General features: G+C 35.8%; 1 protein-coding gene across 10 annotated transcripts in view; it reads right to left on the reverse strand.

Moving 5' to 3' along the window:
- The window catches only part of DOCK7 (dedicator of cytokinesis 7), a 231,470-nt gene that overhangs the window by 39,037 nt on the left and 167,939 nt on the right, over window positions 1-24,494 (reverse strand). For 6 of the 10 annotated variants that reach the window (XM_040470457.1, XM_040470456.1, XM_040470453.1 and 3 more), the window contains 8 exons: window positions 22,662-22,831; window positions 21,527-21,681; window positions 9,357-9,539; window positions 9,084-9,246; window positions 5,162-5,258; window positions 2,029-2,125; window positions 1,776-1,910; window positions 57-209 (listed from right to left, as the gene is read on the reverse strand). In XM_040470457.1, coding sequence (XP_040326391.1) covers window positions 57-209; window positions 1,776-1,910; window positions 2,029-2,125; window positions 5,162-5,258; window positions 9,084-9,246; window positions 9,357-9,539; window positions 21,527-21,681; window positions 22,662-22,831 — 1,153 coding nt within the window. The remainder of the gene's footprint in view (window positions 1-56; window positions 210-1,775; window positions 1,911-2,028; window positions 2,126-5,161; window positions 5,259-9,083; window positions 9,247-9,356; window positions 9,540-21,526; window positions 21,682-22,661; window positions 22,832-24,494) is intronic. The other 4 variants (XM_040470459.1, XM_040470458.1, XM_040470455.1 and 1 more) reach the window with 1 other exon arrangement.

Here is a 24,494-nt window from a genome sequence, read left to right on the forward strand (position 1 = left end):
TTTACCAGACATTGCAGGAGTTATATTTCATTATGAATCCAGAGATAAATACTTACATTACCAATTTCAAAGTTCTGTCTCATAAGTAGGTACAGTGAGGCACTGGCATGTGACCGTATTGTACTAATGCTGCTGCTACAGTGTCGGAGAAGCCGGAGGCATAAGTCAGCACACTGCTCTGTTTCTTCTTCAAACAAGAGTTCAGGGAACTGTAAACAGACAAACAAAAACAAAAACACCAACACTGAACTGATGCAGTAGAAGTTCCAGAGATATATTAACATAGCCTGAACTAGAGATGTGTTAGTATAGCCCCGTTTTTTTTTTTTTAAAGTTTTTATTTATTTTTGGGACAGAGAGAGAGCATGAACGGGGGAGGGGCAGAGAGAGAGGGAGACACAGAATCGGAAACAGGCTCCAGGCTCCGAGCCATCAGCCCAGAGCCTGACGCAGGGCTCGAACTCCTGGACCCCAAGATCGTGTCCTGGACCGCGAGATCATGACCTGGCTGAAGTCAGAGGCTTAACCGACTGTGCCACCCAGGCGCCCCAGTATAGCCCAGTTTTAAAAAACAGTTCAGCAATGTTTGCTAATCGGCTAATATTGACAGATTGGGATTGAATACTGAATATGTCACTTATTAGCCAGTAGTGTAATGTTGGACAATGTCTCATCCATAAAATGGACCTAACGGTATTATTTACACGGGACTATGGGACTATCTGAGTAAGATTAGACACTATGCATAAAACAATATAGTAACCATAACCAACATGTAATAATTCTATTAATATGTTTTATTATAAAATGCTATATAAGTAATTTTCATTAGTTCAAGTTTTAACAGCTCTGCATTCCACATTAGATGACTATGATGAAATAGATACCTTCAAGATTTAAGAATATACCTACGTTCAGAAAACCAACATAGGAAATAAATATCTGAAGTAGTTGAACAAATGGAAGTACCTCCTATTCATCCACGGGGTAAGTTAATGTCAACGGAATGAACTACTTATACCTTAAATTCTTAAATAAATCAAGTTAATGACAGAAGGAGGTTAAGAGAAAACAAGGAAAGCCCCATATTTTAAATCAGTTATTAATTTCAAGCTCTTCTCCACAACAAAACTTTTTTTTTAATGTTTATTTTTGAGAGAGAGTGAGACAAGAGCGTGAACAGGGAAGGGGCAGAGAGAGAGGGAGACACAGAACCCGAAGCAGGCCCCAGGCTCCGAGCCACCAACAGAGAGCCCAACGCAGGGCTCAAACTCACAAACTGTGAGATCGTGACCTGAGCCGAAGTCAGACACTTAACTGACTGAACCACTCAGGCGCCCCCAAAACTACTGTTTTTTAAGCCCCAAACTGGTTACAAGTGATCCAAATAAGAGAGAACTGAAAAGGCAACTAGTAGAAGAGAGGCAAAAAAGAATCATGGGTCTTAGGTTATTATTAAAATTTTTTTTCAATTTTTTAATCTTTATTTATTTTTGAGAGACAGCATGTGAGCAGGGGAGGAGCAGAGAGAGAGGGAGACAAAGAATCTGAAGCAGGCTCCAGGCTCCGAGCTGTCAGCACAGAGCCTGATGCGGGGCACGAATCCACAAACCGTGAGATCATGACCTGAGCCAAAGTCAGAAGCTCAACCGACTGAGCCACCCAGGCGCCCCTTAAAATTTTTACTATATTAACCAAGGAGTGTTAAACGATCTTAGACAATATAAAGAAAGAAAGCCAAGTTGGACAAGACTGAAGGTACAAAAATAACCTACCTTTGAAACCAGGGCTCTCTGTGTAGCGAAACAGTGTTGTAGATAAACTGCACTTTGGTTACAGGCCATGCTATGCAGTAGGACTTTTAGCACCCCACCAAGGATGCTCTCTTTGGATTCTGTTACAGAAACTGTCTGCAATTTAAAAATAAATAAGTTTTAAAAATAGATGAATTATGGCTCAATAAATGTTTTTTGCACAACCCCAATTCACCAAATCTATACTTTAAATCCTTCTTGTTTGTGTTCTTACCTGGACAACAATCTCTAATGTATCCAAAATGATTAGGTTTGCTTCAGTAGCCAGATTTCCATCAATCAGTGCTTCATGCTCAATCTCTGCTCTTGATCTAATACAAAATATTATAAGTATATTTACCTTTTAAAAGAGCCAATAGATCCACAATTCAAAAAAGACTTAAAGATACATAGAAATAAAAAACTTGGAACCATTTGTCAGTATTTGCCTTAAAGAAAACTTCTAAGAGAATAAAAAGACAATTATTTTACACATTATAAGTGTTTTCTTTTACCCTACATTTTGTCAACCACGTCAGTACAGATTTTCACATCCCATTGTAATTCTACAATACCACTGAAAACAAATGTTTAGCTTTCAGAGATGTGGCAAACGCAGGAGCATATTTTTTATTCTCAATGGCACAGACACTAGGTGGTGCTATGTGGGCTTGTATTTAGGGCTGCTTCATGTAAAGCAATACTCAAAATGTTTAGTGTTCATCTTACTCCTTCAAGGATTTTCGACATATTTACTTAGGATAAAAGTACTTATTTTTTTCCAAATTGTCACCTAATTTCTCAGTATTTTTGTTATCAAAAATAGAAAAAAAATTTGCTATAGATTTTTGATACAGCAATTTTGATACAGAAAGTGATTTAACTCTTCCCCAAACTCTGGATAGAATCACTGAATAGAAACAAAACAAACTGATGCAATAAAGTGGTTTTCTTAAAGACTAGTATTTATTAAAAATATAAAGAGTAATATTAAGAATAGCTCCATATGATTTATGGGTAAAATTGACGTTTATTTTAGTAGTGATAGATAGATAGACAGATAGATAGATACAGAAACAATTACACCTACATAGACAAAACAAACACATAAATCAAGGTGGAAGAACAAGAACATTTTAAATGTTAACTTTTCAAAGTTTCTGGATGTTTAAACCTCTGAATCTTTATTACTACCACTTAGGAGAATAGTTCATGAATTTACATTTTATAAATTAAAGAAGAAAATACAACATAGTTAGAATTAAATTGGGAAATATATATATGTTCAAACTTAAAATTTCAGCAAGATTTTGTGAAAAAACCTGACAATAACATGATGGTTTAAACAAAAAGAATCGGGAAAACACCAAAAAAAAAAAAAAAAAGGCTTCCTTAAAACACAGCAAGACATGCAGAGAAAACACATTATACAAATGCAAAAGAAAGCAATATACTAATATCATAGCATCTCACTGCTTTGTGATTTCTTTTTTTTTTTTTAAGTTTATTTATTTATTTATTTATTTAGAGAGAGAGAGAGCGAGTGCACACGTGCACACCAGCAGAGGAGGGGCAAAGAGAGAGGGAAAGAGAATCCAAGCAGGCTCTGTGCTGTCAATGCAGAGCCCCACTTGGGGCTCGAACTCACAAACCATGAGATCAAGACCTGAGCCAAAGACAAGAGTCATATGCTCGACTGACTGAGCCACCTGGCAGCCCTATCCTTTGTGATTTCTAAAAAACAAAACACACCTGCAAAAAATAAAGAAATGGACTTGAACAGACGAGGAGAGAAAAGTGGACATACTCAAAGTTTAAGAATTTTTAAGTATTTATATTGTATTTAATACCTGCTATAGTCTGAGTATTTGTGTCATCACAAAATTCATGTTAAAAATCTAATGCCCAAGGTGACAGTATTAGCAGGTAGGGTCTTTGGAAGGTAATTAGGTCATCAGGGCAGAGCCCTCATGAATGGGGGATTAATGCCTTTATGAAAGAGGCCCAGGGAGTCTGCTTGCTCTTCCACCAAAGACAGCATTCTTGCTGTAACCCTGATGAGGGCCTTCACTAGACATCAAACTGAAGGTGCCATGATCTTGGAATTCCCAGCCTCCAAAACTGTCAGAAATAAATTGCTGTTGTTTATAAGCAATGCACTGTGTTCTATTTTGTTACATCCTTAAGAGACTACGACAGTTTCTGGTAATCCAAACTCTCATCTATGTGGTAGCAAGTCTGTGATTTCTCACTCTACTGGCTTGCATAAGGCAGTGTTTCCTATGGTCTATGATGTTACTATCTGTGTACTTCTGCAAGTTTATCTGTGAAAATCCTTGAAAGCCTGGTCTGAAGATGGTCCTCAGGTAGCGTGACTGAGCAGCCTGGTTTACTTTAGGACAGGACTGAGGGATTCCCTGGGATGAACATTCAGTGCTAACACTGGGTGTAGTACTAGGCAAACCTGAATGAGCTTGTCATCATATTCTCAAAGTTTATTGGGCCAGTCAAGCTACTTGAGGCCTAACTTGTAATTACAAATTCTCAAGACAAAAATTTCAGCCCCTTGACTCAATGCCAAGTTTCAAGCTAAGCAATTTTACCTGAGGTCACATGGGCAGTAAGAAGGGATTATTTTTGGTGCCCCTTACACTGAAGGTCCAGCTCATTAGGTACAAGCTCTCAGGAAGTGCACTTTTAGTTGTTTTTGGCAGTAGGGGTCAATTAGTGTTCCTAGCTTACCTCCATGCTAGAAACAGAAGACCTGTAGTGTTTCTGTGTTTCTCTTAATTATATTTTAAGCTCCAAGAGGACAAAGATTAGCTTTCTAATTCTTGGATCCCTGAAATATGAAGTTCAGTGCACTCCCAAATTACATTAAAAAACTGTTGCAGAATGTATTTCAAAGGCATATTTTTGGAGACAGTTGTTGGAGACAAAATGGGTAACATTTTGCTTTACTATACCACATGAAAAATTCTTCCCCTAAATATTTTTTAATCTAAAATTTAAACATTAAATATAACTGGGCGCCTGGGTGTCTCAGTTGGTTAAGTGTCCGACTCTTGATTCTGGCTCAGGTCATGATCTCACAGTTCATGGGATTGAGGCTGTCAGCACAGAGCCTGCTGAGGATTCTCTCTCTCTCTCTCTCTCTCTCTCTCTCTCTCTCTCTCTCTCTCTCTCTCTCCTCCCTTCCCTCACTCACATGCGCTCTCTCAAAACAAATAGACATCAAAAAAATTAAACCTATTTTGTTGTCTAAGATTTGAATACCTAATATATATATAAAACAATAAAATTAGCCATTTTCCTCCTGCATTTGAAATCCAACAAGCCCATCAGTAACATAAAATACGTTATATTACTTGTCAAGCTTCTCAGTGTTTTGACGCCAGTGAGTCATATCCTTTCTCCACCTCAGATTTTCTTGACTTCCAAAGGCACTTCCAGATGGGCTTCTCTCTGTCAAATAAATTTCAAAACCATTTTTAAAGTGCTGTTTCATTTGGACCACCTATATGTATATTTGCAAATATATAAGATATACTGCACAATGTTAACTTTATACACAGCCATTTTATCCTCACTACAGGTCGCAAAAACTAACGATGGTACTTTTTATTAAAAATGTTTTATGGGGCGCCCGGGTGGCTCTGTCAGTTAAGCATCCAACTTCGGCTCAGGTCATGATCTCATGGCTCTTGAGTTCAAGACCCACATCAGGTTCTGTGCTGACAGTCTGGAGCCTGGAGCCTGCTTCAGATTCTGTGTCTCCCTCTCTCTCTGCCCCTCCTCTGCTCACGCTCTGACTCTCTCTCTCTCTCTCAAAAATTTTTTTCACTTTTTTATAACAGTTATAGCAGAAATATATTACCTGCATTATATATAAAAAAACCAAATGCCCTTTTATATAAGCAAACTTTCTAACACTGTTTTCTCTGAACCTAAACCATGGCTTATTAGGCCCTACGTGGGCCTTATAAGACCTTATTTCCTACCACACTTTCTCTCCTACTTATGCCACCACACTTATTTTGTGTGTGTTTTCTATATATGCTCCTGATTTAGGACCTCTGTAATAGTGGTTGTTCCTCTTATGTGACTGTGCTTCCCACAAATTTTCATTGACCAATCATTCATCACCTCCACATAAAGGTCTTCCCCAACTCCCCAACACTTCCTTTCCTCTTAATTGGCTTTAGTTCTCTCCACAGCACTTATCATCATCACAAGAATATAAGCTACTTAAGAATGGAGATTATGCCTATTTTGTCCACCCCTTTATGTTTAGGGTTGACAAGGTGTCTGGCGATACTGAAGTTCAGTTAGCTTTTCTTTAATACAGAAACAAAGTAAGAAGGATTCCTAAAACAATTAGGAATTATTATTTGGTCCACAGAAGACAGGACAGGAGAAAGAAGAGGGCTTTCATACAAGGCTTCTGGGATAGAAAGCAGACAGAATGTTGTGGGCTCCCAGAAGGGGCAGCAGTGACAGAACTGGTTCATACAAATCCAGAAGTGAAGAAGGTATTGAGAATTGTGGAGAGATTTACACTTAAAGGAAGGAATTAGCCATGACTTCAGACTTTCAACTAGAAAACTAATGCTTCTTTTTGAAAAGCCTGAGATTTTAAATTGGTTGGGAGAATGCAAAGAAAAAGGAAAGTAAAAATTTAGAGTCCAAGTAGAAATTTTAAAAATAATGAGAAATGAGGCACCTGGGTGGCTCAGTTGGTTAAGCATCCAACTCTTGATTTTGGCTTAGGTCATGATCCTAGGGTTGTGGGATTGAGCCTTGAGTTGGGCTCTGAGCTGACAGCATGGAGCCTGCCTGGAATTCTCACTCTCTCCTCTCCTCTCTACCCCTCCCCACACTTGTGTGCATGTGCTCTCCCTCTCAAAATAAATAAACTTAAAAAAAAAAATAATGAGAAGCAAATATACTACACAATAAAGGACATGTCTGGGTAAGTCTTCTGCTTTCTCTCCCTTCCCTTCACTTTCCTTCTCTTCCCACCTCTTTTTTTATTATGAAACCTCTATCTTTAAAAAATTTGGTAAAAGAAAACAAAAAAGATATGCCTGTATTTACCCAGTTAACAAAACAAATATCTGGGATCTATTTACATTTTTATCATTAACTTTCTTCCCCCCATGAAATTGTCCCTCATCTCTTATCACCCAATGTCTATCATTGGGTGACATAACTTGGGTGTCCAAATTCAAATAAGAATTGCAAAGGTCTTATTTTTCTAAGAACTTCAATTTTTTAAAAATTAAGATACAACAGACGTATGTCATTATATTCGTTTCAGGTGTACAATATGATTCAATATCTGTATACATTTATGAAATGATCACCACTCTAAATCTAGTCAATATCCATTACCACATATTATAATTTTCCTATGATGAGAACTTAAAACCTACTCTCTTAGTAACTTTCAAATGTACAATATGGTATAAACTGTAGTCACCATGCTATACATTACATCCCAGTACTTAAGTATTTTATAACTGGACATTTGTACCTCTTGACACCTCCATCCTCTCTGCCCTCCTCTCCCCCCCGCACCTACGGCACCACTAACAGAGGTATCTAGGAGTTTATTCATTTATTTCCTTTAGATTCTACATATAGAATTTCAATTTCTACATTCAAACAAAGATGACTGTCCCAAGGCTACAGGTTTAAAAACATAACATACTACTAACAGTGCCACTCTCTCCAACAAGAAACTTTAGAAAGAGGTGCAGTAGAATATACAAAACACTACATCGGAAGTCAAAAGAGCCTGGTTCTGTCACTTAGTTTATGATCGTAGGCAAGTTATTTACCTCTGGTGAGTTTTATTTTCTTTAACTTAAAGGTTGAAGATAATCTTCATTAGATTTTGGTAATAATTAAATGAACTAAATAAAAGTTCATTTTCATATATATTTTTTAAATGTTTATTCATTTTTGAGAGACAGAACACGGTGGTAGAGGGGGAGAGGGAGGGAGACACAGAATCCAAAGCAGGCTCCAGGCTCCTAGCTGTCAGCACACAGCCCAGAGTGGGGCTCAAACCCACAAACAGTGAGGTCATGATCTGAGCCGAAGTCAGGCACTTAACCGATTGAACTAGCCAGGGGCCCCTCATTTTCATTCTTTTTTAGAAGGTTGTTGTACATAATAAATCTGTAAGTACACTATACATTGCATACAACTAAAGTGGGGGAAAAAAAGCAAACGGTGTTCTTAATTCCAAAGGCAAAGATTCTGTATTATTATGAAATTCCAACCATAAATAGCATATAAAAGATATTTAAGTTAACTTGAATAAATGATCACTATGTTTATGGCTTATCAGAAAACATTAAAAATATTCATGTAAATGTGCATTCCTCTTTTAAGTCAAATATACATTGAACTATTAGCATATGTCATGTATACAGGTGACTAGGCCATGTCCCTGACCCTAAGGAGCTCTCAGCAACGTCATTATTTGTGACTTCAGAATTTACGAAATGTTTAAACACACGTGGGTCACTACAATGATGAAAGATCAGTTAGTTACACTACCTTCTAAATTCCCAAAACAATCAAAAGCGGATAAGGAAAAGGAAAGTGAGGAGATGGAGTGACCTGGCCAAGGTTATATGGCTAAAGGATAGCAGTATCTGGGAGTAGAAACAGGCCTCAAATGCTACTAACTGGTTTCTCTCCCTGATACCTGAGGCTGAGGGACAATATCTTTCCCTGAAATACAGGCCATTTTAATTCATTGTACAAACTAGGAAATTTATTTTAAGAGTAAGAAGTGATGCAATGTAGCAAGCATGAAACTAGGAGTGAATCCTTGTGTCATTATGGACTTTGGGTGATAATGATGTGTCAGTGCAGGTTCACCAGCTGTTTAACAAGTACACCACTCTGCTGAGGGATGTTGATAACAGGTAAGGCTATGCCTGTGTGCTAGGGAGTATACAGGGAATCTCTGTACTGTTAGCTCGATTTTGCTATGGACCTAAAACTGCTTTTAAAACGTCTATTTTAAAAGATAAGGGATGCTATTCATAATCACATAAGGACAACAGGAATAAACTGAGACTGTCCAGAACAAATCAGGAAATACATTCACCCTACTCAGGACTCGAACTTGAATCCCTAGAGAGATGTGGTTATTCAAGTTAATTCAGAGTTTCATTTAAAACACTTTTTTTAAAAAAGTGTCGAATCACTGAAGATTTGCAACAATGACCATTGTAATAAATATTTCAAAGAAACTGAAAAAATTCTCACCAGAAGGAGAAGATAATGTGTACGTACCAAGCTGTCCTCGGCTTCGGCGCACCATTTCTTGCCTAGCACCTATGCTCCCAAGAATAGCTTCTTCAAGCTTTGCTCTCATGTCTTTTGATTTCTTAAAGGTCAAACTATTCATTCTTTCAAACACTTTCTTTCCCTAAAATTTAAACATTAGCAAAGAAGAGCCATTGAGGAAATTTCCTTCTTCCTTTTCCACATTATGTTTTCTTTCTCATTTTTCTCTGCAATGGCATAGTGATCACTTACTTTGTACTCAAAGCAAGATACGCAGAGATAAAGCAAATCTAATAGCCGGTTTAGCTGTAGGACTGAGAGATCTGTGAACCACTTTTGCAGAACTGTCTCATCTGCATTCTTGAGAACCCAAAGTAGACAGATCAAAAGGCTCCGACTCGATTCTGCTGAAAAGGTAGTGTGTTGCCTACCACTCTGAAAATAAAGAACAGTAGAATGAGACAGACTGATCAATGGCCATTTCTTTTCTGGGGTTGTCAACTGTTTTCTTCTAACTGTAATAAAACAAAAATTGCTTAAAAAATCAAATATTTAAAAAGAACCATTTGATTTAGACAATACTTGAATAAGTATTCAACTTAGAGCCTTAAACTTCAGGTCCTGAAGTTTAATAACTTTTCCTGGCATTGAAAGATTGTTTTAATTTATATGGTAGGGTTTCCTGTAGACAATAAACACTGAAAGAAACAAGGGAAAAACATAACAGATCCACTATTAAAACTAAGATATCTATGTTCATCATGTCTGATATAATATGGTAAAAGAAAAAGCAAATGACTCCATAAAGTGGTATAAGAATAGAGCAGAATAGTAATAACAAAATGTTTATCAGGCTTAAAGAACCATGGATTCCTCTCAAGGGTCACTGACAAAAGGGAAGAGTATACGTAGACCATACGTAAATAAAAGGCACTTTCACTTAGAGAAATAAGGTGAAGGTGCTATCTACAGTCTTCAATCTGCACTTGTAATACAGCATGTGAAAATGAAAAAAATGAAAAAAAAAAAGAAAAATTAGGAATAAAAACTTGTCTACAATACCATTTATTCCATATTTACTCTGTTCTAATCGTCATGCTAAGCTCTTTCTGTACATTATTTCATTTAGTCCTCCAACAGTATTACCAAGCAGGTTGTATCATCTTAGTTTTACAGACAAGAATATAGGATGACAATTAATGGTGATGATGATGACAAAACAGAACATTTGAGATGTGCTAGACACTGTGCTAATCATTTCTCATTTGACTCTCACAATGATTTCTGAGATGGTATTAATCACTGTTATTTCTAGTTTAAACGTAAGGAAATGAAAAGCTAGAGATTAAGCCAAGATTTTAGTCCAGGTTAACCAGACTCCAAAGCTTATACTCTTTACCATTATACTACATTCTAAGCTTTGGTTAAGTAAATATACTAACTAATAATAAGAAAGCCTTGGAAGGGATGTTGAGAAGACAAGACAAAGGAAAGTTTAACATACTTAACTGTTGGAGTCATGATCTCAACTACTACCTTACTCTCCCCTCCATCCTAGATGATAAAAATGATAGCAGTCGATTCTTCTATGATGCTTACTCTGTGCTAGGCACTGTACTGAACACTTTATGCATATTAACTTATTTATCCCTTGCACCCATCCAAAAAGATAAATATTATTACTCACCACATCTTATAGTCAAAGAAAACTAAGACACCGAGAAGTATTCTATACAGGTATTTTGCAGTAAGTAGCAGGCCTGAGATTCAAATGCAGAAGAAAGGGTGGCTCCAGAGAGAAATCAAACACTTATCTATGTTCACTATGCTTGCACATATAAGTGAATTCACCTACATAAACTCACTTAACTAAATCACACAATAACCAAATTAAGAACTCAATGGAGTGATTTAAAGTAATATTAGGTAGAATTAAGGAGAGAATTAGTAAACTGGAAGACAGATCAAAAACAACAACCCAGTGTGAAGAACAGGTTAACAACAAGATGGACTATACAGAAGAAGAGAAGAGACACAGAGGATGCAATAAAGAGGACTAACATAAGCTTAACTGGAATATAAAAAGAGGAGAGACAGAATGAAGAAGAGGACATATTTGGGCAGATAATAGTCTAGAATTTCACAGAACTGAAGATGCTGAACTACAGATTTAAGAAGTCCAAAAAAAAAAAAAAAATGCCAAGCAGAACAAACATAAAGAAATTCAAAACTAGATGCAACAGAATGAAACCACAGAAGACCAATTCTAAGGAGAATATCATAAAAAAGAGGTGGCGGGAGAGACAGATTATCTTTAAAGAAGCAATAGTTCAACACCTTTTTTTTTTTTTTTTTAAGAGAGAGAAAACATGAGCAGGGTAAGGGAAAGGGCAGAGGGAGAGAGAATGGGGTTTTTTTTAGTTTATTTACTTATTTTTGAGAGAGAGAGACAGAGCACACGTACTTAAGAGTGAGCTGGGGAGGTGCACACACAGAGAGACAGAGACAGAGAGAGAGAGAGGGAGAGGGGGACAGAGAATCCCAAGCAGGCTTCGTGCTGTCAGCACACAGCTCTATGTGGGGCTCGATCTCATAAACCATGAGATTACGACCTGAGCTGAAATCAAGAGTCAGATGCTTAACCAACTGAGCCACCCAAGCGCCCAAGACACAGCTAAAGCAGTAATTGAAGTGTGTTTGGGTGGTGCAGTCAGTTAAGTGACCAACTCTTGACTTCGGCTCAGGTCATGATTCCACCATTCTGGAGTTTGAGCCCCATATGCAGCTCCCCAGAACCTGACTGGGATTCTCTCTCTCTCTGCCCCTCTCCACTTACGTTCTTTCTCTCTCTCAAAATAAATAAATGAACTTTAAAAATAAAAAAAGTAGCAGTAATGGAAATGAGAAGACAGTGGAGACAATGCCCTTAGCATGCTGAAAGAAAACAGGATACTCAGATGCTATTTCAAAAAAACACAAAATACAAAAACCTTAAGAATGAAGGTCAAATAAAGATATTTTTCAAAGAAACACAGACAGTTCATCACCATAGCACAGAAAATTCTAAAGGATACAGTATTTCTTATGGAAGGTCACAAATTTGGGAAAAAGCAAATACAGTGGTGAACACATGTGCAAATTTAAATGATATTTAAATTTATATAGCCATACAAGTAATAATAATGTCTCTTGAAGTTTAATGATATATACTATTAAAAACGCATGAAAATAGCATTCAAGTAGGCAGAAAGGTAAATAAATAATCAACCTGTTCTAAGATCCTTCTATTAACCAATGTGAAAGTAAGGGTAATGATTAAATGAGATGGAATTTAATTTAAGGAAGTATACAGTGATTTGTAATAAAATGAAAAAAAGAAACAGAATGTATAACTTCTAAAGTAGAAGAAAGGAAAAAATAGAACAAGGAAAATGAATGAAAGGAAAAAAATAATAAAAAAAAACAATAAATGAGACAAAAAGGCATACGGGGTGGGACAATATGAAGTAAAATTAAAGAATGTTAAGTACATTAAATTTAGTTATATCAAATTAAGTGGATTTTATTAAAAAATTTTTTTAATGTTTACTTTTGAGAGAGAGAGAGAGAGAGAGAGAGAGAGAGAGAAAACGCTCGGATGGAGGAGAGTGAGAGAGAGGAGACACAGAATCTGAAGCAGGCTCCAGGCTTTGAGTTGTCTGCACAGAGCCCATTGAGGGGCTTGAACCCATGAACATGAGATCATGACCTCAGCCGAAGCTGTACGCTTAACCGACTGAGCCACCCAGGCATCCTAAAAAAATTTTTTAATGTTTTATTATTTATTTTTGAGAGAGAGAGAGAGAACAGGGGAGGGATAGAGAGAGGGAGACACAGAATCTGACGCAGGCTCCAGGCCCTGAGCTGTCAGCACAGAGCCCAATGGAGGGCTCGAATTCAGGAACAGCGAGATCATGACCTGAGCCAAAGTTGGATGCTTAACTGACTGAGCCACCCAGGTGCCCCTAAATTAAGTGGCTTTTAAAAACTCTAGTGAAAGACAAAAATGAACAGACTAGATTTTAAAAATTTAAGACAAAAATCTAACTACATGTTGATTATAAAAGACACATGTAAAACATAATTTTCAAACATTTAAAACATAAGAAAAAAATGTTGAAAGGAGAAGGATGGAAAAACTCACATATATATCTTAGAAGATAGATATCTTCTACTGATACAATACAAAATAGACTTGAAGGCAAAATAAAAAGCCTAACAATTCATGTTGATAAGAGGTGCAATCCATCAAAAAACTAACAATTAAAATTAGGTATTTCATAATAAGGCGTCAAAGGAAATGAATCCTTAGGAAATGACAAGTTATTAAAAAGCCATGATTTTAATGGGATATTAGAATAAGCAGATAGAATTCAGTAAAAAGAACAAAGGTTTAAACAAGAAGACTAACAAATTTGAAATAACAGGTGTAATGGACAAATACAGAACACTGAAATACACTAAAGAATATGCACTTTCAAATACATGAGCTATTTGCAAAAACTGACTAAATACAAGACCATGAAACCAGCTGTAACAAATATAACAAACTGAAAAATTACACAAAGTTCTCTGATCATGAAATCAGGTCAAAATCAGAAACAAAGGATTATGAGAAATTTTCCTATGACTAGATATTTTAAAACAAAAACTTAGGGTATAAAAGACAAAAATAATCATAATGAACTTCAGATATATTTTGAACTGAATAATAAAAATGCTACATATAAACTGTGGCATGTAACTAAAACAATAATTAAAGGAAAATATACAGGCTTAAAATATGTACCAAAGAAGAAAGGATGAAAATTATTAAGTTAAACATCCACCAAGAAGTGAGAGAAAGAAAACTATAAATGCAAAAAAAGTAGAAGACATTAAATAATGAAGATAAACATTCAAAAGAACCCAAATTGGTTCTTTATAAAGACTAAAGATATACACAAATTTCTACTGAGACTGATTTAAGACAAATGTACAAAAAAATCAGACACATAAATGAAACCATTTATATTTACTACAGATGGTATAGACACTAAAAAGATTATAGAAGATATTTGAATTTTGTATGCCAATAGATTTTAATACATTTCTATTAGAATAAAATTTACAGAAACCAGTATAAAAGGAAATAGAAAACTTCAACAGTCTTAGAGTCATTAAAGAAATTAAATCAGTACTTTTTAAACTTTCAAAAAAGAAAACTCCAAGTACAGATGGCCTCACCCACAATTTCCCCAAATACTCCAGGAAGAAATAACTCCAATTTTAAACAAGTCTCTACAGACAGCATAAAAGGGCAAATTCCCTGGCTCATTTAAATTGGCTTACCTAACCGTGATTCCAAAATTTGTAAAGAACATTATGAGAAAAACATTACAAGCAATTTTACTGACAAACATAAATACACGTGTCTTAAATTACAGCACATAAAATCCATTAATACACAAATCATGAAAAAAAGCTGGGTTTAATTCAGGAACTGAAGGTAGGTTTAATACTAGAAAATCAATTGAAAGGGGCCTCAGTAAAAGATTAAAAAGCAAAATAACAGGTGCCTGGGGGGCTCAGTTGGTTAAGTGTCCAACTTCGGTTCAGGTCATGATCTCATGGTTTGTGGGTTCAAGCCCCGCATTGGACTCTGTGCTGACAGCTCGAAGTCTAGAGCCTGCTTCGGATTTTGTGTCTCCCTGTCTCTCTGCCTCTCTGCTTGTGCTCTGTCTCTCTCAAAAATAAACATTAAAAAAAAAACCAAAAAAGGCAAAATAACATGAGTGTCTCAGTGGATGCAGAGAAAGCATGATTAAAATTCAACTACTTGTAATTAAAAAACAAAACTCTTAGCAAACTAGGAACAGAAGAGAACGTCCAGGGGCGCCTGGGTGGCGCAGTCGGTTAAGCGTCCGACTTCAGCCAGGTCACGATCTCGCGGTCTGTGAGTTCGAGCCCCGCGTCGGGCTCTGGGCTGATGGCTCAGAGCCTGGAGCCTGTTTCCGATTCTGTGTCTCCCTCTCTCTCTGCCCCTCCCCCGTTCATGCTCTGTCTCTCTCTGTCCCAAAAATAAATAAACCTTGAAAAAAAAAAATTAAAAAAAAAAAAAAAAGAAGAGAACGTCCATAATGTAATAGAGGATAGCTAAAAAAAAAAAAATCCAAAACAAAAAATCCCCAAAAACTACATCACATACATTTAAGAATGAAGCGTTCCAGTTTCCCTTTTAAGGATGTTATCACTACTTGTATTCAACAACTGTACTGGAAGTTTTAGCCAATAAAATAAGTTATGAGAAAAACTTGAAAGAAACAAACTGCCATTATTCATAGATGACTGGACTGTGTATGTAGAAAAAAAGCCTATACATATGTTATTAGTTTAGCAATTCTGCTAAAAATAAACATCACTGTATAAAATCAATTCCATTTCCACGTGAAAGTAATCAACAGTTGGAAAAAATAATTTTTGAAAAATATGACATTTATAAGATTATATATAATTATATGTATTATATAATTTTATAATATTATAAAAGTAAAAAAATATCAAAGACCAAAAAACACATCTACAAAAAATGTACTAGGACTCTTTTAGTGAAAAGTATAAAAGTGTATATATTTCTAGACATTAAAGAAGGCCTAAATAATAGGTAGACCTTTCATGTTCAATGATTAGGAGATTCAGTAGTGTAAAAGTATCAATTGTCCTCAAAATTAACCCACAGAATCATTACAATCTTAACCAAAATCCCCACAGATTCACCGGTTTTTATTTATTTTAGTGAAACATCATGAGATAATTTTAAAATTTATGTAGAAATGCAAAGGGCCAAGAATTAGCCAAGAAATTTTTTTTAATATGCATGAGGATTTTTTTCTTTTTTTTTTCCAAGCTTTTATCTAAATTCCAGCTAGCTAATATATAGTTTAATTATTAGTTTCAGGTGTAGAATTTAGTGATTCATCACTTACACAGAACACCCAGTACTCATCACAACAGTGCCCTGCATGAGGATTTTTTTCTATATGACAGACCATACATAGATAGTACTCCTGAGGAGTAAGGAAAATAATCTTTTAATAAATGGTGTTGAGAGAATTTGGTATAATATAAATAAATGAATGAAACTGGCTCCCTAAATTCTACTGTTCATAAAAAAATTCCAGGTAAATTTTAGGATTAAAATGAAAGAACAAAAAAGCATTTAAAAAATAACATAGGGAGGGGCACATGGGTGGCTCAGTCCATTAAAGCATCTGACTCTTGATTTTGGCTCAGGTCATAATCTCATGGTTTGTGAGTTTGAGCCCCTCAATGATCTCTGTGCGGACAGCACGGAGCCTGCTTGGGATCCTCTCTCTCCCTCTCTGTCTGCCCCTCCCCGCTCACTCTTTCTCCTTAAAAAACAAAACAAAACAAAAAAAAAAAACTCATCAGGTCAAAAAAAATAACATAGGGAATATCTTCATAATCTTGAAATAGGAAAAAAATTTAAAGATACAAAAAAACACTAGCTGTTTTGTAAAGATACAAAAAAACACTAGCAGGAAAAGATTGACAAACTTAAGTATTTTAAAATAAGAAACTCTAATCACCAAATCACTGTTCAGTATGTGATAAAAGCAAGCCACAAAAAAGGAAGTATTTGAGCCACTACTAATTGATAACGGGCTTGATCAAGAACATATAAAACTCATACAAATGGTAAACAACAGCAGACAACCAAATGGCAACTGGGCAAAAACTCTAGACACCTCAAAAGAGAAAATTCAAATTGTCAACATATATATGAAGAAGTGCATACCCTCAGGAAAACAAAAGCTAAAATGGGATACAACTATAAATTACAGATTGACAAAAATTCTAAAGTCTGAAAAGTCTAAATGCTGATGAACATGTGAAGGAATGGGAACTCTCATACAACAGGTAACATATAAACTGAGACAAACCCTTTGGAAAATACCCAAGTATACTGGTAATAAAGATACACATAGATTCTATAACCCAGCAAATTCCACTTCTAGGAAATATCCTGAATAAAAGTATATACATACAGGATACATGTAAAGGAATCTATAGGACTACTATTTGAAATAACCCAAAATCAGAAACCATTCATGCATCCAAGAATAAAATAAGTTAAAAAAAAGGTAAATAGTTTTATATATAGTCAGACAATTGAATGTCATACAGAAACGCATATCAGTAAATTATAGCTACATTTTATAATATGGATGAATAATAAAAATATAAAATTAAACTACAGGATTTAGGGATGCCCCCTTGAACGGTAAAACAATAAGCAAAATTAAGCAATTAGTTAGAATAGAGGGTGGCGTGGTGGATAGCTGTGGTGGAGAAGAAAATCCAATTGGCTGAAAGGCAGCCAATGTTCTATATTTTGTCCTGAGAGGTGGCTACAAAGGTGTTCATTTTACAATGTTTTGTAAATTTGTACATTTATGATTCATGTAATTTTTAATATATAGTATATTTCACCTAAGAAAAGTTTTAAAAAGTGAAAAGGATGGTCAACAAAATGGTGCACAGTGGTCCTTCTGAGAGGAGGGATTGGATTGAGGGCAGACTGAGAACTTCCAAGGAATTTGCAATGTTCTATTTCTGAAGTTGGGTGGTGGGTACATTATTGTTTCTTTTATTGTTATACTTTAATTGTACACGTACTTTTGATGTTATACATACAAAATAATATATAAAGTACAAGGGATAAAAGAAAGTTGATAAATTGAATTCATCAAAATTAAAAACGTGTGCACTTCAAATGACACAATCAACAAAGCAAATAGAAAATCCACAGAACAGGAGAAAATATTTGCAAATCACATATCTGATAAGGGATTTGTACTCAATATATAAAAAAAATCCTTTTAACTCAATAACAAGGAAGTAACACAATACTAAACTGGCAAAGAATATGAATGAACTTTTCTCTAAATAAGACATACGAAAAAGATGTCTCAATAAGCAAACGAAGATGCTCAACATCAGTAGACATTAGGGAAATGCAAATCAAAACCACAGTGAGATACTACTCTATACCAAGGTGGTTATAATAAAAAAAAGAGATAATAGCAAAGGTAGGTGAGGATATGAGAAACAGGAATCTTAATTTATTGTTGGTGAGAATGTAAAATGGTGCAGCCACTTTGAAAATTCCGAAGTTTCCAAAAATGTTAAACACAGAGATACCAGATGACCCAACAAATCCACTTCTAGATATCTACCTAAGAGAAACAAAAACATATGTGTACACAAAGACATGTATACAAATGTTCACAGTAGCATCATTCCTAACAGTCAAAAAGGGGGGCGCCTGGGTGGCGCAGTCGGTTAAGCGTCTGACTCCAGCCAGGTCACGATCTCACGGTCCGTGAGTTCGAGCCCCGCGTCAGGCTCTGGGCTGATGGCTCGGAGCCTGGAGCCTGTTTCCGATTCTGTGTCTCCCTCTCTCTCTGCCCCTCCCCCGTTCATGCTCTGTCTCTGTCTGTCCCATAAATAAATAAAAACGTTGAAAAAAAAATTTAAAAAAAAAAAAAAAAAAGGGAAAAGGATCCAAATGATCATCGACTGATAAATGGATGAAAATCTGGCACAAAAACAGACACATAGACCAATGGAATAGAATAGAAACCCCAGAACTAGACCCACAAACGTATGGCCAACTCATCTTTGACAAAGCAGGAAAGAACATCCAATGGAAAAAAGACAGTCTCTTTAACAAATGGTGCTGGGAGAACTGGACAGCAACATGCAGAAGGTTGAAACTAGACCACTTTCTCACACCATTCACAAAAATAAACTCAAAATGGATAAAGGACCTGAATGTGAGACAGGAAACCATCAAAACCTTAGAGGAGAAAGCAGGAAAAGACCTCTCTGACCTCAGCCGTAGCAATCTCTTACTCGACACGTCCCCCAAGGCAAGGGAATTAAAAGCAAAAGTGAATTACTGGGACCTTATGAAGATAAAAAGCTTCTGCACAGCAAAGGAAACAACCAACAAAACTAAAAGGCAACCAACGGAATGGGAAAAGATATTTACAAATGACATATCGGACAAAGGGCTAGTATCCAAAATCTATAAAGAGCTCACCAAACTCCACACCCGAAAAGCAAATAACCCAGTGAAGAAATGGGCAGAAAACATGAATAGACACTTCTCTAAAGAAGACATCCGGATGGCCAACAGGCACGTGAAAAGATGTTCAGCGTCGCTCCTTATCAGGGAAATACAAATCAAAACCACACTCAGGTATCACCTCACGCCAGTCAGAGTGGCCAAAATGAACAAATCAGGAGACTATAGATGCTGGAGAGGATGTGGAGAAACGGGAACCCTCTTGCACTGTTGGTGGGAATGCAAATTGGTGCAGCCGCTCTGGAAAGCAGTGTGGAGGTTCCTCAGAAAATTAAAAATAGACCTACCCTATGACCCAGCAATAGCACTGCTAGGAATTTATCCAAGGGACACAGGAGTACTGATGCATAGGGGCACTTGTACCCCAATGTTCATAGCAGCACTCTCAACAATAGCCAAATTATGGAAAGAGCCTAAATGTCCATCAACTGATGAATGGATAAAGAAATTGTGGTTTATATACACAATGGAATACTACGTGGCAATGAGAAAAAATGAAATATGGCCTTTTGTAGCAACGTGGATGGAACTGGAGAGTGTGATGCTAAGTGAAATAAGCCATACAGAGAAAGACAGATACCATATGGTTTCACTCTTATGTGGATCCTGAGAAACTTAACAGGAACCCATGGGGGAGGGGAAGGAAAAAAAAAAAAAAAAAGAGGTTAGAGTGGGAGAGAGCCAAAGCATAAGAGACTGTTGAGAACTGAGAACAAACTAAGGGTTGATGGGGGGTGGGAGGGAGGAGAGGGTGGGTGACGGGTATCGAGGAGGGCACCTTTTGGGATGAGCACTGGGTGTTGTATGGAAACCAATTTGACAATAAATTTCATATATAAATTAAAAAAAAATAAAATAAAAGTACACAAAAAGAAAAAAAAAATAAATGGATGAAAATCTGGTATATCAATACAAAAGAGTATTATTTGGCAATTAAAAAAAAAAGGAAGTGCTGATATACATTACAACATGGCTGAATCACAAAAATATTATGTTTAGGAAAAAAGCTAGACGTAGAAGATCACAGTATGTAATTCCATTTACATGAAATGTCCAGAATAGGCAAATCTAGATAGATATAAAGTTGACTAGGTGCTGCCTAGGGCTGAGAGGAAATAGGGAGTGGCTACAGAACAGGCCTCAGGGTTCTTTATGGGGAAATATTCTAAACTTAGATTGTAGTGATGGCTGCATCTGTAAATATATCAAAAACCATGAAATTGTACAGTTAAAATGGATGAATCTTTTGATATGTAAATTATCTCAATAAAACTAAGTCAACAGGCTAGCTTCCATAAGTATTATTGCATTTTTCTGAAAGAACATCATTTGAAACTTTAAGAACTTGATCTTGGTCTACTGTTTGTTTCCTCTCTGCTCCCATATCCTTTGTTCCTTAAGGGGGGAAATTACAGGGGCAGAGAATCTATCAATTTTCTTAAACATGAAACAGGATAAATTTTAACAGATTAAAAAAAATATTTTCAATTGCTAAACAGTGAGAATATTTCTTAGGGTTGATAAAGAATAAAATGGATTTTGAAAATAGGGGCACCTGGGTGGATCAGTCGGTTAAGCGTCTGACCTTGGCTCAGGTCATCTCGTGGTTCATGAGTTCAAGCCCTGTGTCAGGCTGTGTGCTGACAGCTCAGAGACTGGAGCCTGCCTCGGATTCTGTGTCTCCCTCTCTCTCTGCCTCGCTCCTGCTCACACTCTGCCTCTCTCTCAAAAATAAACAAACATTAAAAAAGAAAGAAAGAAAAGAAAGAAAATAGGCTATATACAATAAGGCAACTTTCAAATTTTGAATGACAGAATACACAGCTCTATACCATAAACCTTGAGGTATTAATAATTTTTTTTAATTATTTTTTTTCAACGTTTTTTATTTATTCTTGGGACAGAGAGAGACAGAGCATGAACGGGGGAGGGGCAGAGAGAGAGGCTCCGACCCATCAGCCCAGAGCCTGACGTGGGGCTCGAACTCACGGACCGCGAGATCGAGACCTGGCTGAAGTCAGACGCTTAACCGACTGCGCCACCCAGGCGCCCCGGTATTAATAATTTTTAAAACAACTTAGTATAAGATACGCAGAACCTTAATGTTTCCACAAATAAAACTCACAGTACTTTTGCATCAGTTAATACAATAACCTCAGTTACTTAAGAGGATATCCTTGTAAGTATCTGTCTTTCCGGGAAAAAACTTCTGCAGGAGGGTTGTTCTTACCGATGATGTGAGGAGGAAACTGCCAGGCCTGGTTAGCTGAGGGACTGATGTTCCTGCAATTGCCATGGCAACTGTCTGGCTTATCATGCTTCCACTCTCACTTTCATAGTCATCAGTGGCTATACAAATTGGTCTTCCTCTTTGATTGTGAGTTTCTGGAAAAATCATCCCAAAATAAATAAATAAAATTCCATTTAGGTTAATTAATGGTTACTGAGCATGCAATTTCCTTTCCTATTCTCCATTACCCTTTAAAGGAAAAACCTATTAAGATGTAGTATTTATCATTAGATTTACTTATTTTAGACAATATTTTAAACATTAACCCATTCCTACAACAATAATGTATAGTTTTATAGAGAACTTTAACTTGCTAGTAAAAGAAGATATAATAATATAAACACTTCTGCCTTCAAATAAAAAAAGCCCATTTTAGAGATCAAAATACTGGTTGAACACTCAAGAACCAGTCCCATAAAGGCATGGAGTTGGTTATCTTTGTATCACCAGCTCTGTTGAAGTTCTTAATATGTATTAGGTACTTAGTAAATGTCTGTTTTTATTTTATTGAACTGGAAGTACTTTATCAGGTTAAATGTTAATTTAAATGCAAACTACAGTATTTCCTTTAGGGCAAGTAAATTCTAAATATGGAAAGCAAGAGCAATAAAATTTTGTGAGTTCTAGGTTTTAAAAAGCAACGGAACTTCAACTTATAAACCCAGTATTAATGATAAACATAATTCTTGATATTCAGGGGAATATTAATTTCAGTCTTATATATGAATAAAATTGTGACTGAAGGTGGTAGACATCTGTCAAGTTTTCTTACATATTTTCTTCAGATGAACAGTATAGTCTCATACCAAAAATCCTATTTTCTAATAGGTAGGTACAGAAATGTCTTATATCATTAAAATTCATCTTAAGAACCAGTTAAGAAAAGTTTGCAGCAAATTCTCTCACATAATCAAAAGCTTTTCAGTAATATGGTTAAATATTTATAGTTTACTTATGTCAGTGTACATTTTCTTATAATTCTTTCCCTAAAATAAGATCTTTATCCTCGAGCTATTTCTAGTATTTTTAAACACTGAGATTTTCTTTAAAAATTTGTTTTAAATATACTAAGTACCTGTAAAGTCATACAGCTGAGGAACAGTTTCCATGATAATGCCAATCAGAGGTAGATACAACATGGCCACCCTAGCCTTTATCTGGGGGTCAGAGTACCGTGGGTCTGAGTCGTGACTGGATAGTAAATTGTGTACCATATTGATGACTTTCTTGTGCAATCCAAACAGTCTATTTTAAAAAGAAGATGAAGAAGAAGCAGCAGCAGTAAGGTCACAGAGATTAGTAAATATCGTTAAAGCAAATAATAAGTCATGGTACTGAGTTAATTTTAACTTAAACTTTGCCATATATTTGCATGTCTTTCTATAAAACATTTCTCATAAAATTAACAAACGTCTGTATAAAGTAAGGATAGAGGGAAAAAAGAAATGCTAAACAAATTCACTGAGGAGTAAATCTGAGTGTTTTTACATTATCTCCTTATTAGTACATACTCATATTGAATACCAACAGTCTGGTTATATTTTAAAACAAAAAACAAAAAGTAAATAATAAGTAGCTTCAAATTTTATTTCAAATTAGATCTTTTACCAAAAGTTTACATTTACCAAAACTAAACTTTTATTTCCTTTTTCTAATAGAAAAATCCTCTACTTAATGGATTATGCAGTCCATAGGCTCGAGAGTTGCCTTTGATGTCTCTTTTGAAAGTCAACTTCCTTGCTCATTCTACCTCATCCAGGCCCTGCACCTTCCCAATCCCTTCAGTTTCAACTGGGCTAAAATACTCATCGTCACTTTTTTTTTTTTTTTTTGCCTCTTTTTATGTTAAAGGTGCTTTGACTATGCCAACAGATTCTAATTAAACATTCAGCCAACTTCCATAGGCACTCTTAAGGCAACACCTGGCAGTGGTGTCACATCTCATTCTCTCCCCTGCAGCCTATCACCATCAGTATGAGGATAAGACTTTACCTCCAACTTCGGTCTTTTAGTAAAGAAAAACTATTCAGAATTTGCTCTGGCCAGATCTTTTAACACATCTGCACCTTTGTATCTCCATCATTCCTTCTGTCTCAGAAAAAGTTGTATCTTCTCTCAAAAGGAAATTTCTGCATTATGTTCAATGAACCGCATGTTTCTTCAATAGCTTCAATGCCCCCCTCATAAACTCTTCCCTTTCTTTCAAATGAGACTTTCCTATGTTGAAAATACAAGTTTACTTAAAACTAGTTTCCTCTAGCTTATATAGTATCCCTTCGCAATAAACTACTATAATAATTTCCCCAGTAATAAACTTCCTGAATATACAGTCCATAGCATGTGCTTACTTCCTAGTAAATGGAATTTTTAAATAAATTTAGAAACTTTATTTGATTTTTAATTATTTAAATAAATGTATGCTTTTATTAAACAAAATTAAATTTAATTTAAATATTTAAAATTTAAATTAAATTTAAATATATAAGCCCCCTACTCCCTTTTTTTTGAAACTAACAGTTTGAATGTTTACACATGGCACTGTAATAGCTTTATCATTTAATAGCTAAATAATTTTTTAGATATTTAACTTGTTTCCCTACTTAAGATATGAGGGTAATTACCTACCTCATAAGGCAGCTGTGAGAATTAAGTTGCATAGTTTATGTAACATACTTATTAGCACACTATCTTGCACACTGCCTTCTGCAGTATATACTAGCTTTTATCACTTTTTAGATCACATAGCTAATTTCAAAGCTGGGATTGGAAACCAGGTAGTCTTACTCCAGAGTCCTTAATCTTATCTGCCACTTTACATTCCTATATATGAAATCAAGCTGGAGATTTTTCTTCTTTCCAGATTTTTATTCAGAAAGTATAGTTTTAAACACTGTCCAGAAACACATCT

This window comes from Herpailurus yagouaroundi, unplaced genomic scaffold (assembly GCF_014898765.1).
Source record: "Herpailurus yagouaroundi ecotype Mexico unplaced genomic scaffold, PumYag 77, whole genome shotgun sequence".
Lineage (NCBI taxonomy): Eukaryota > Metazoa > Chordata > Mammalia > Carnivora > Felidae > Herpailurus > Herpailurus yagouaroundi.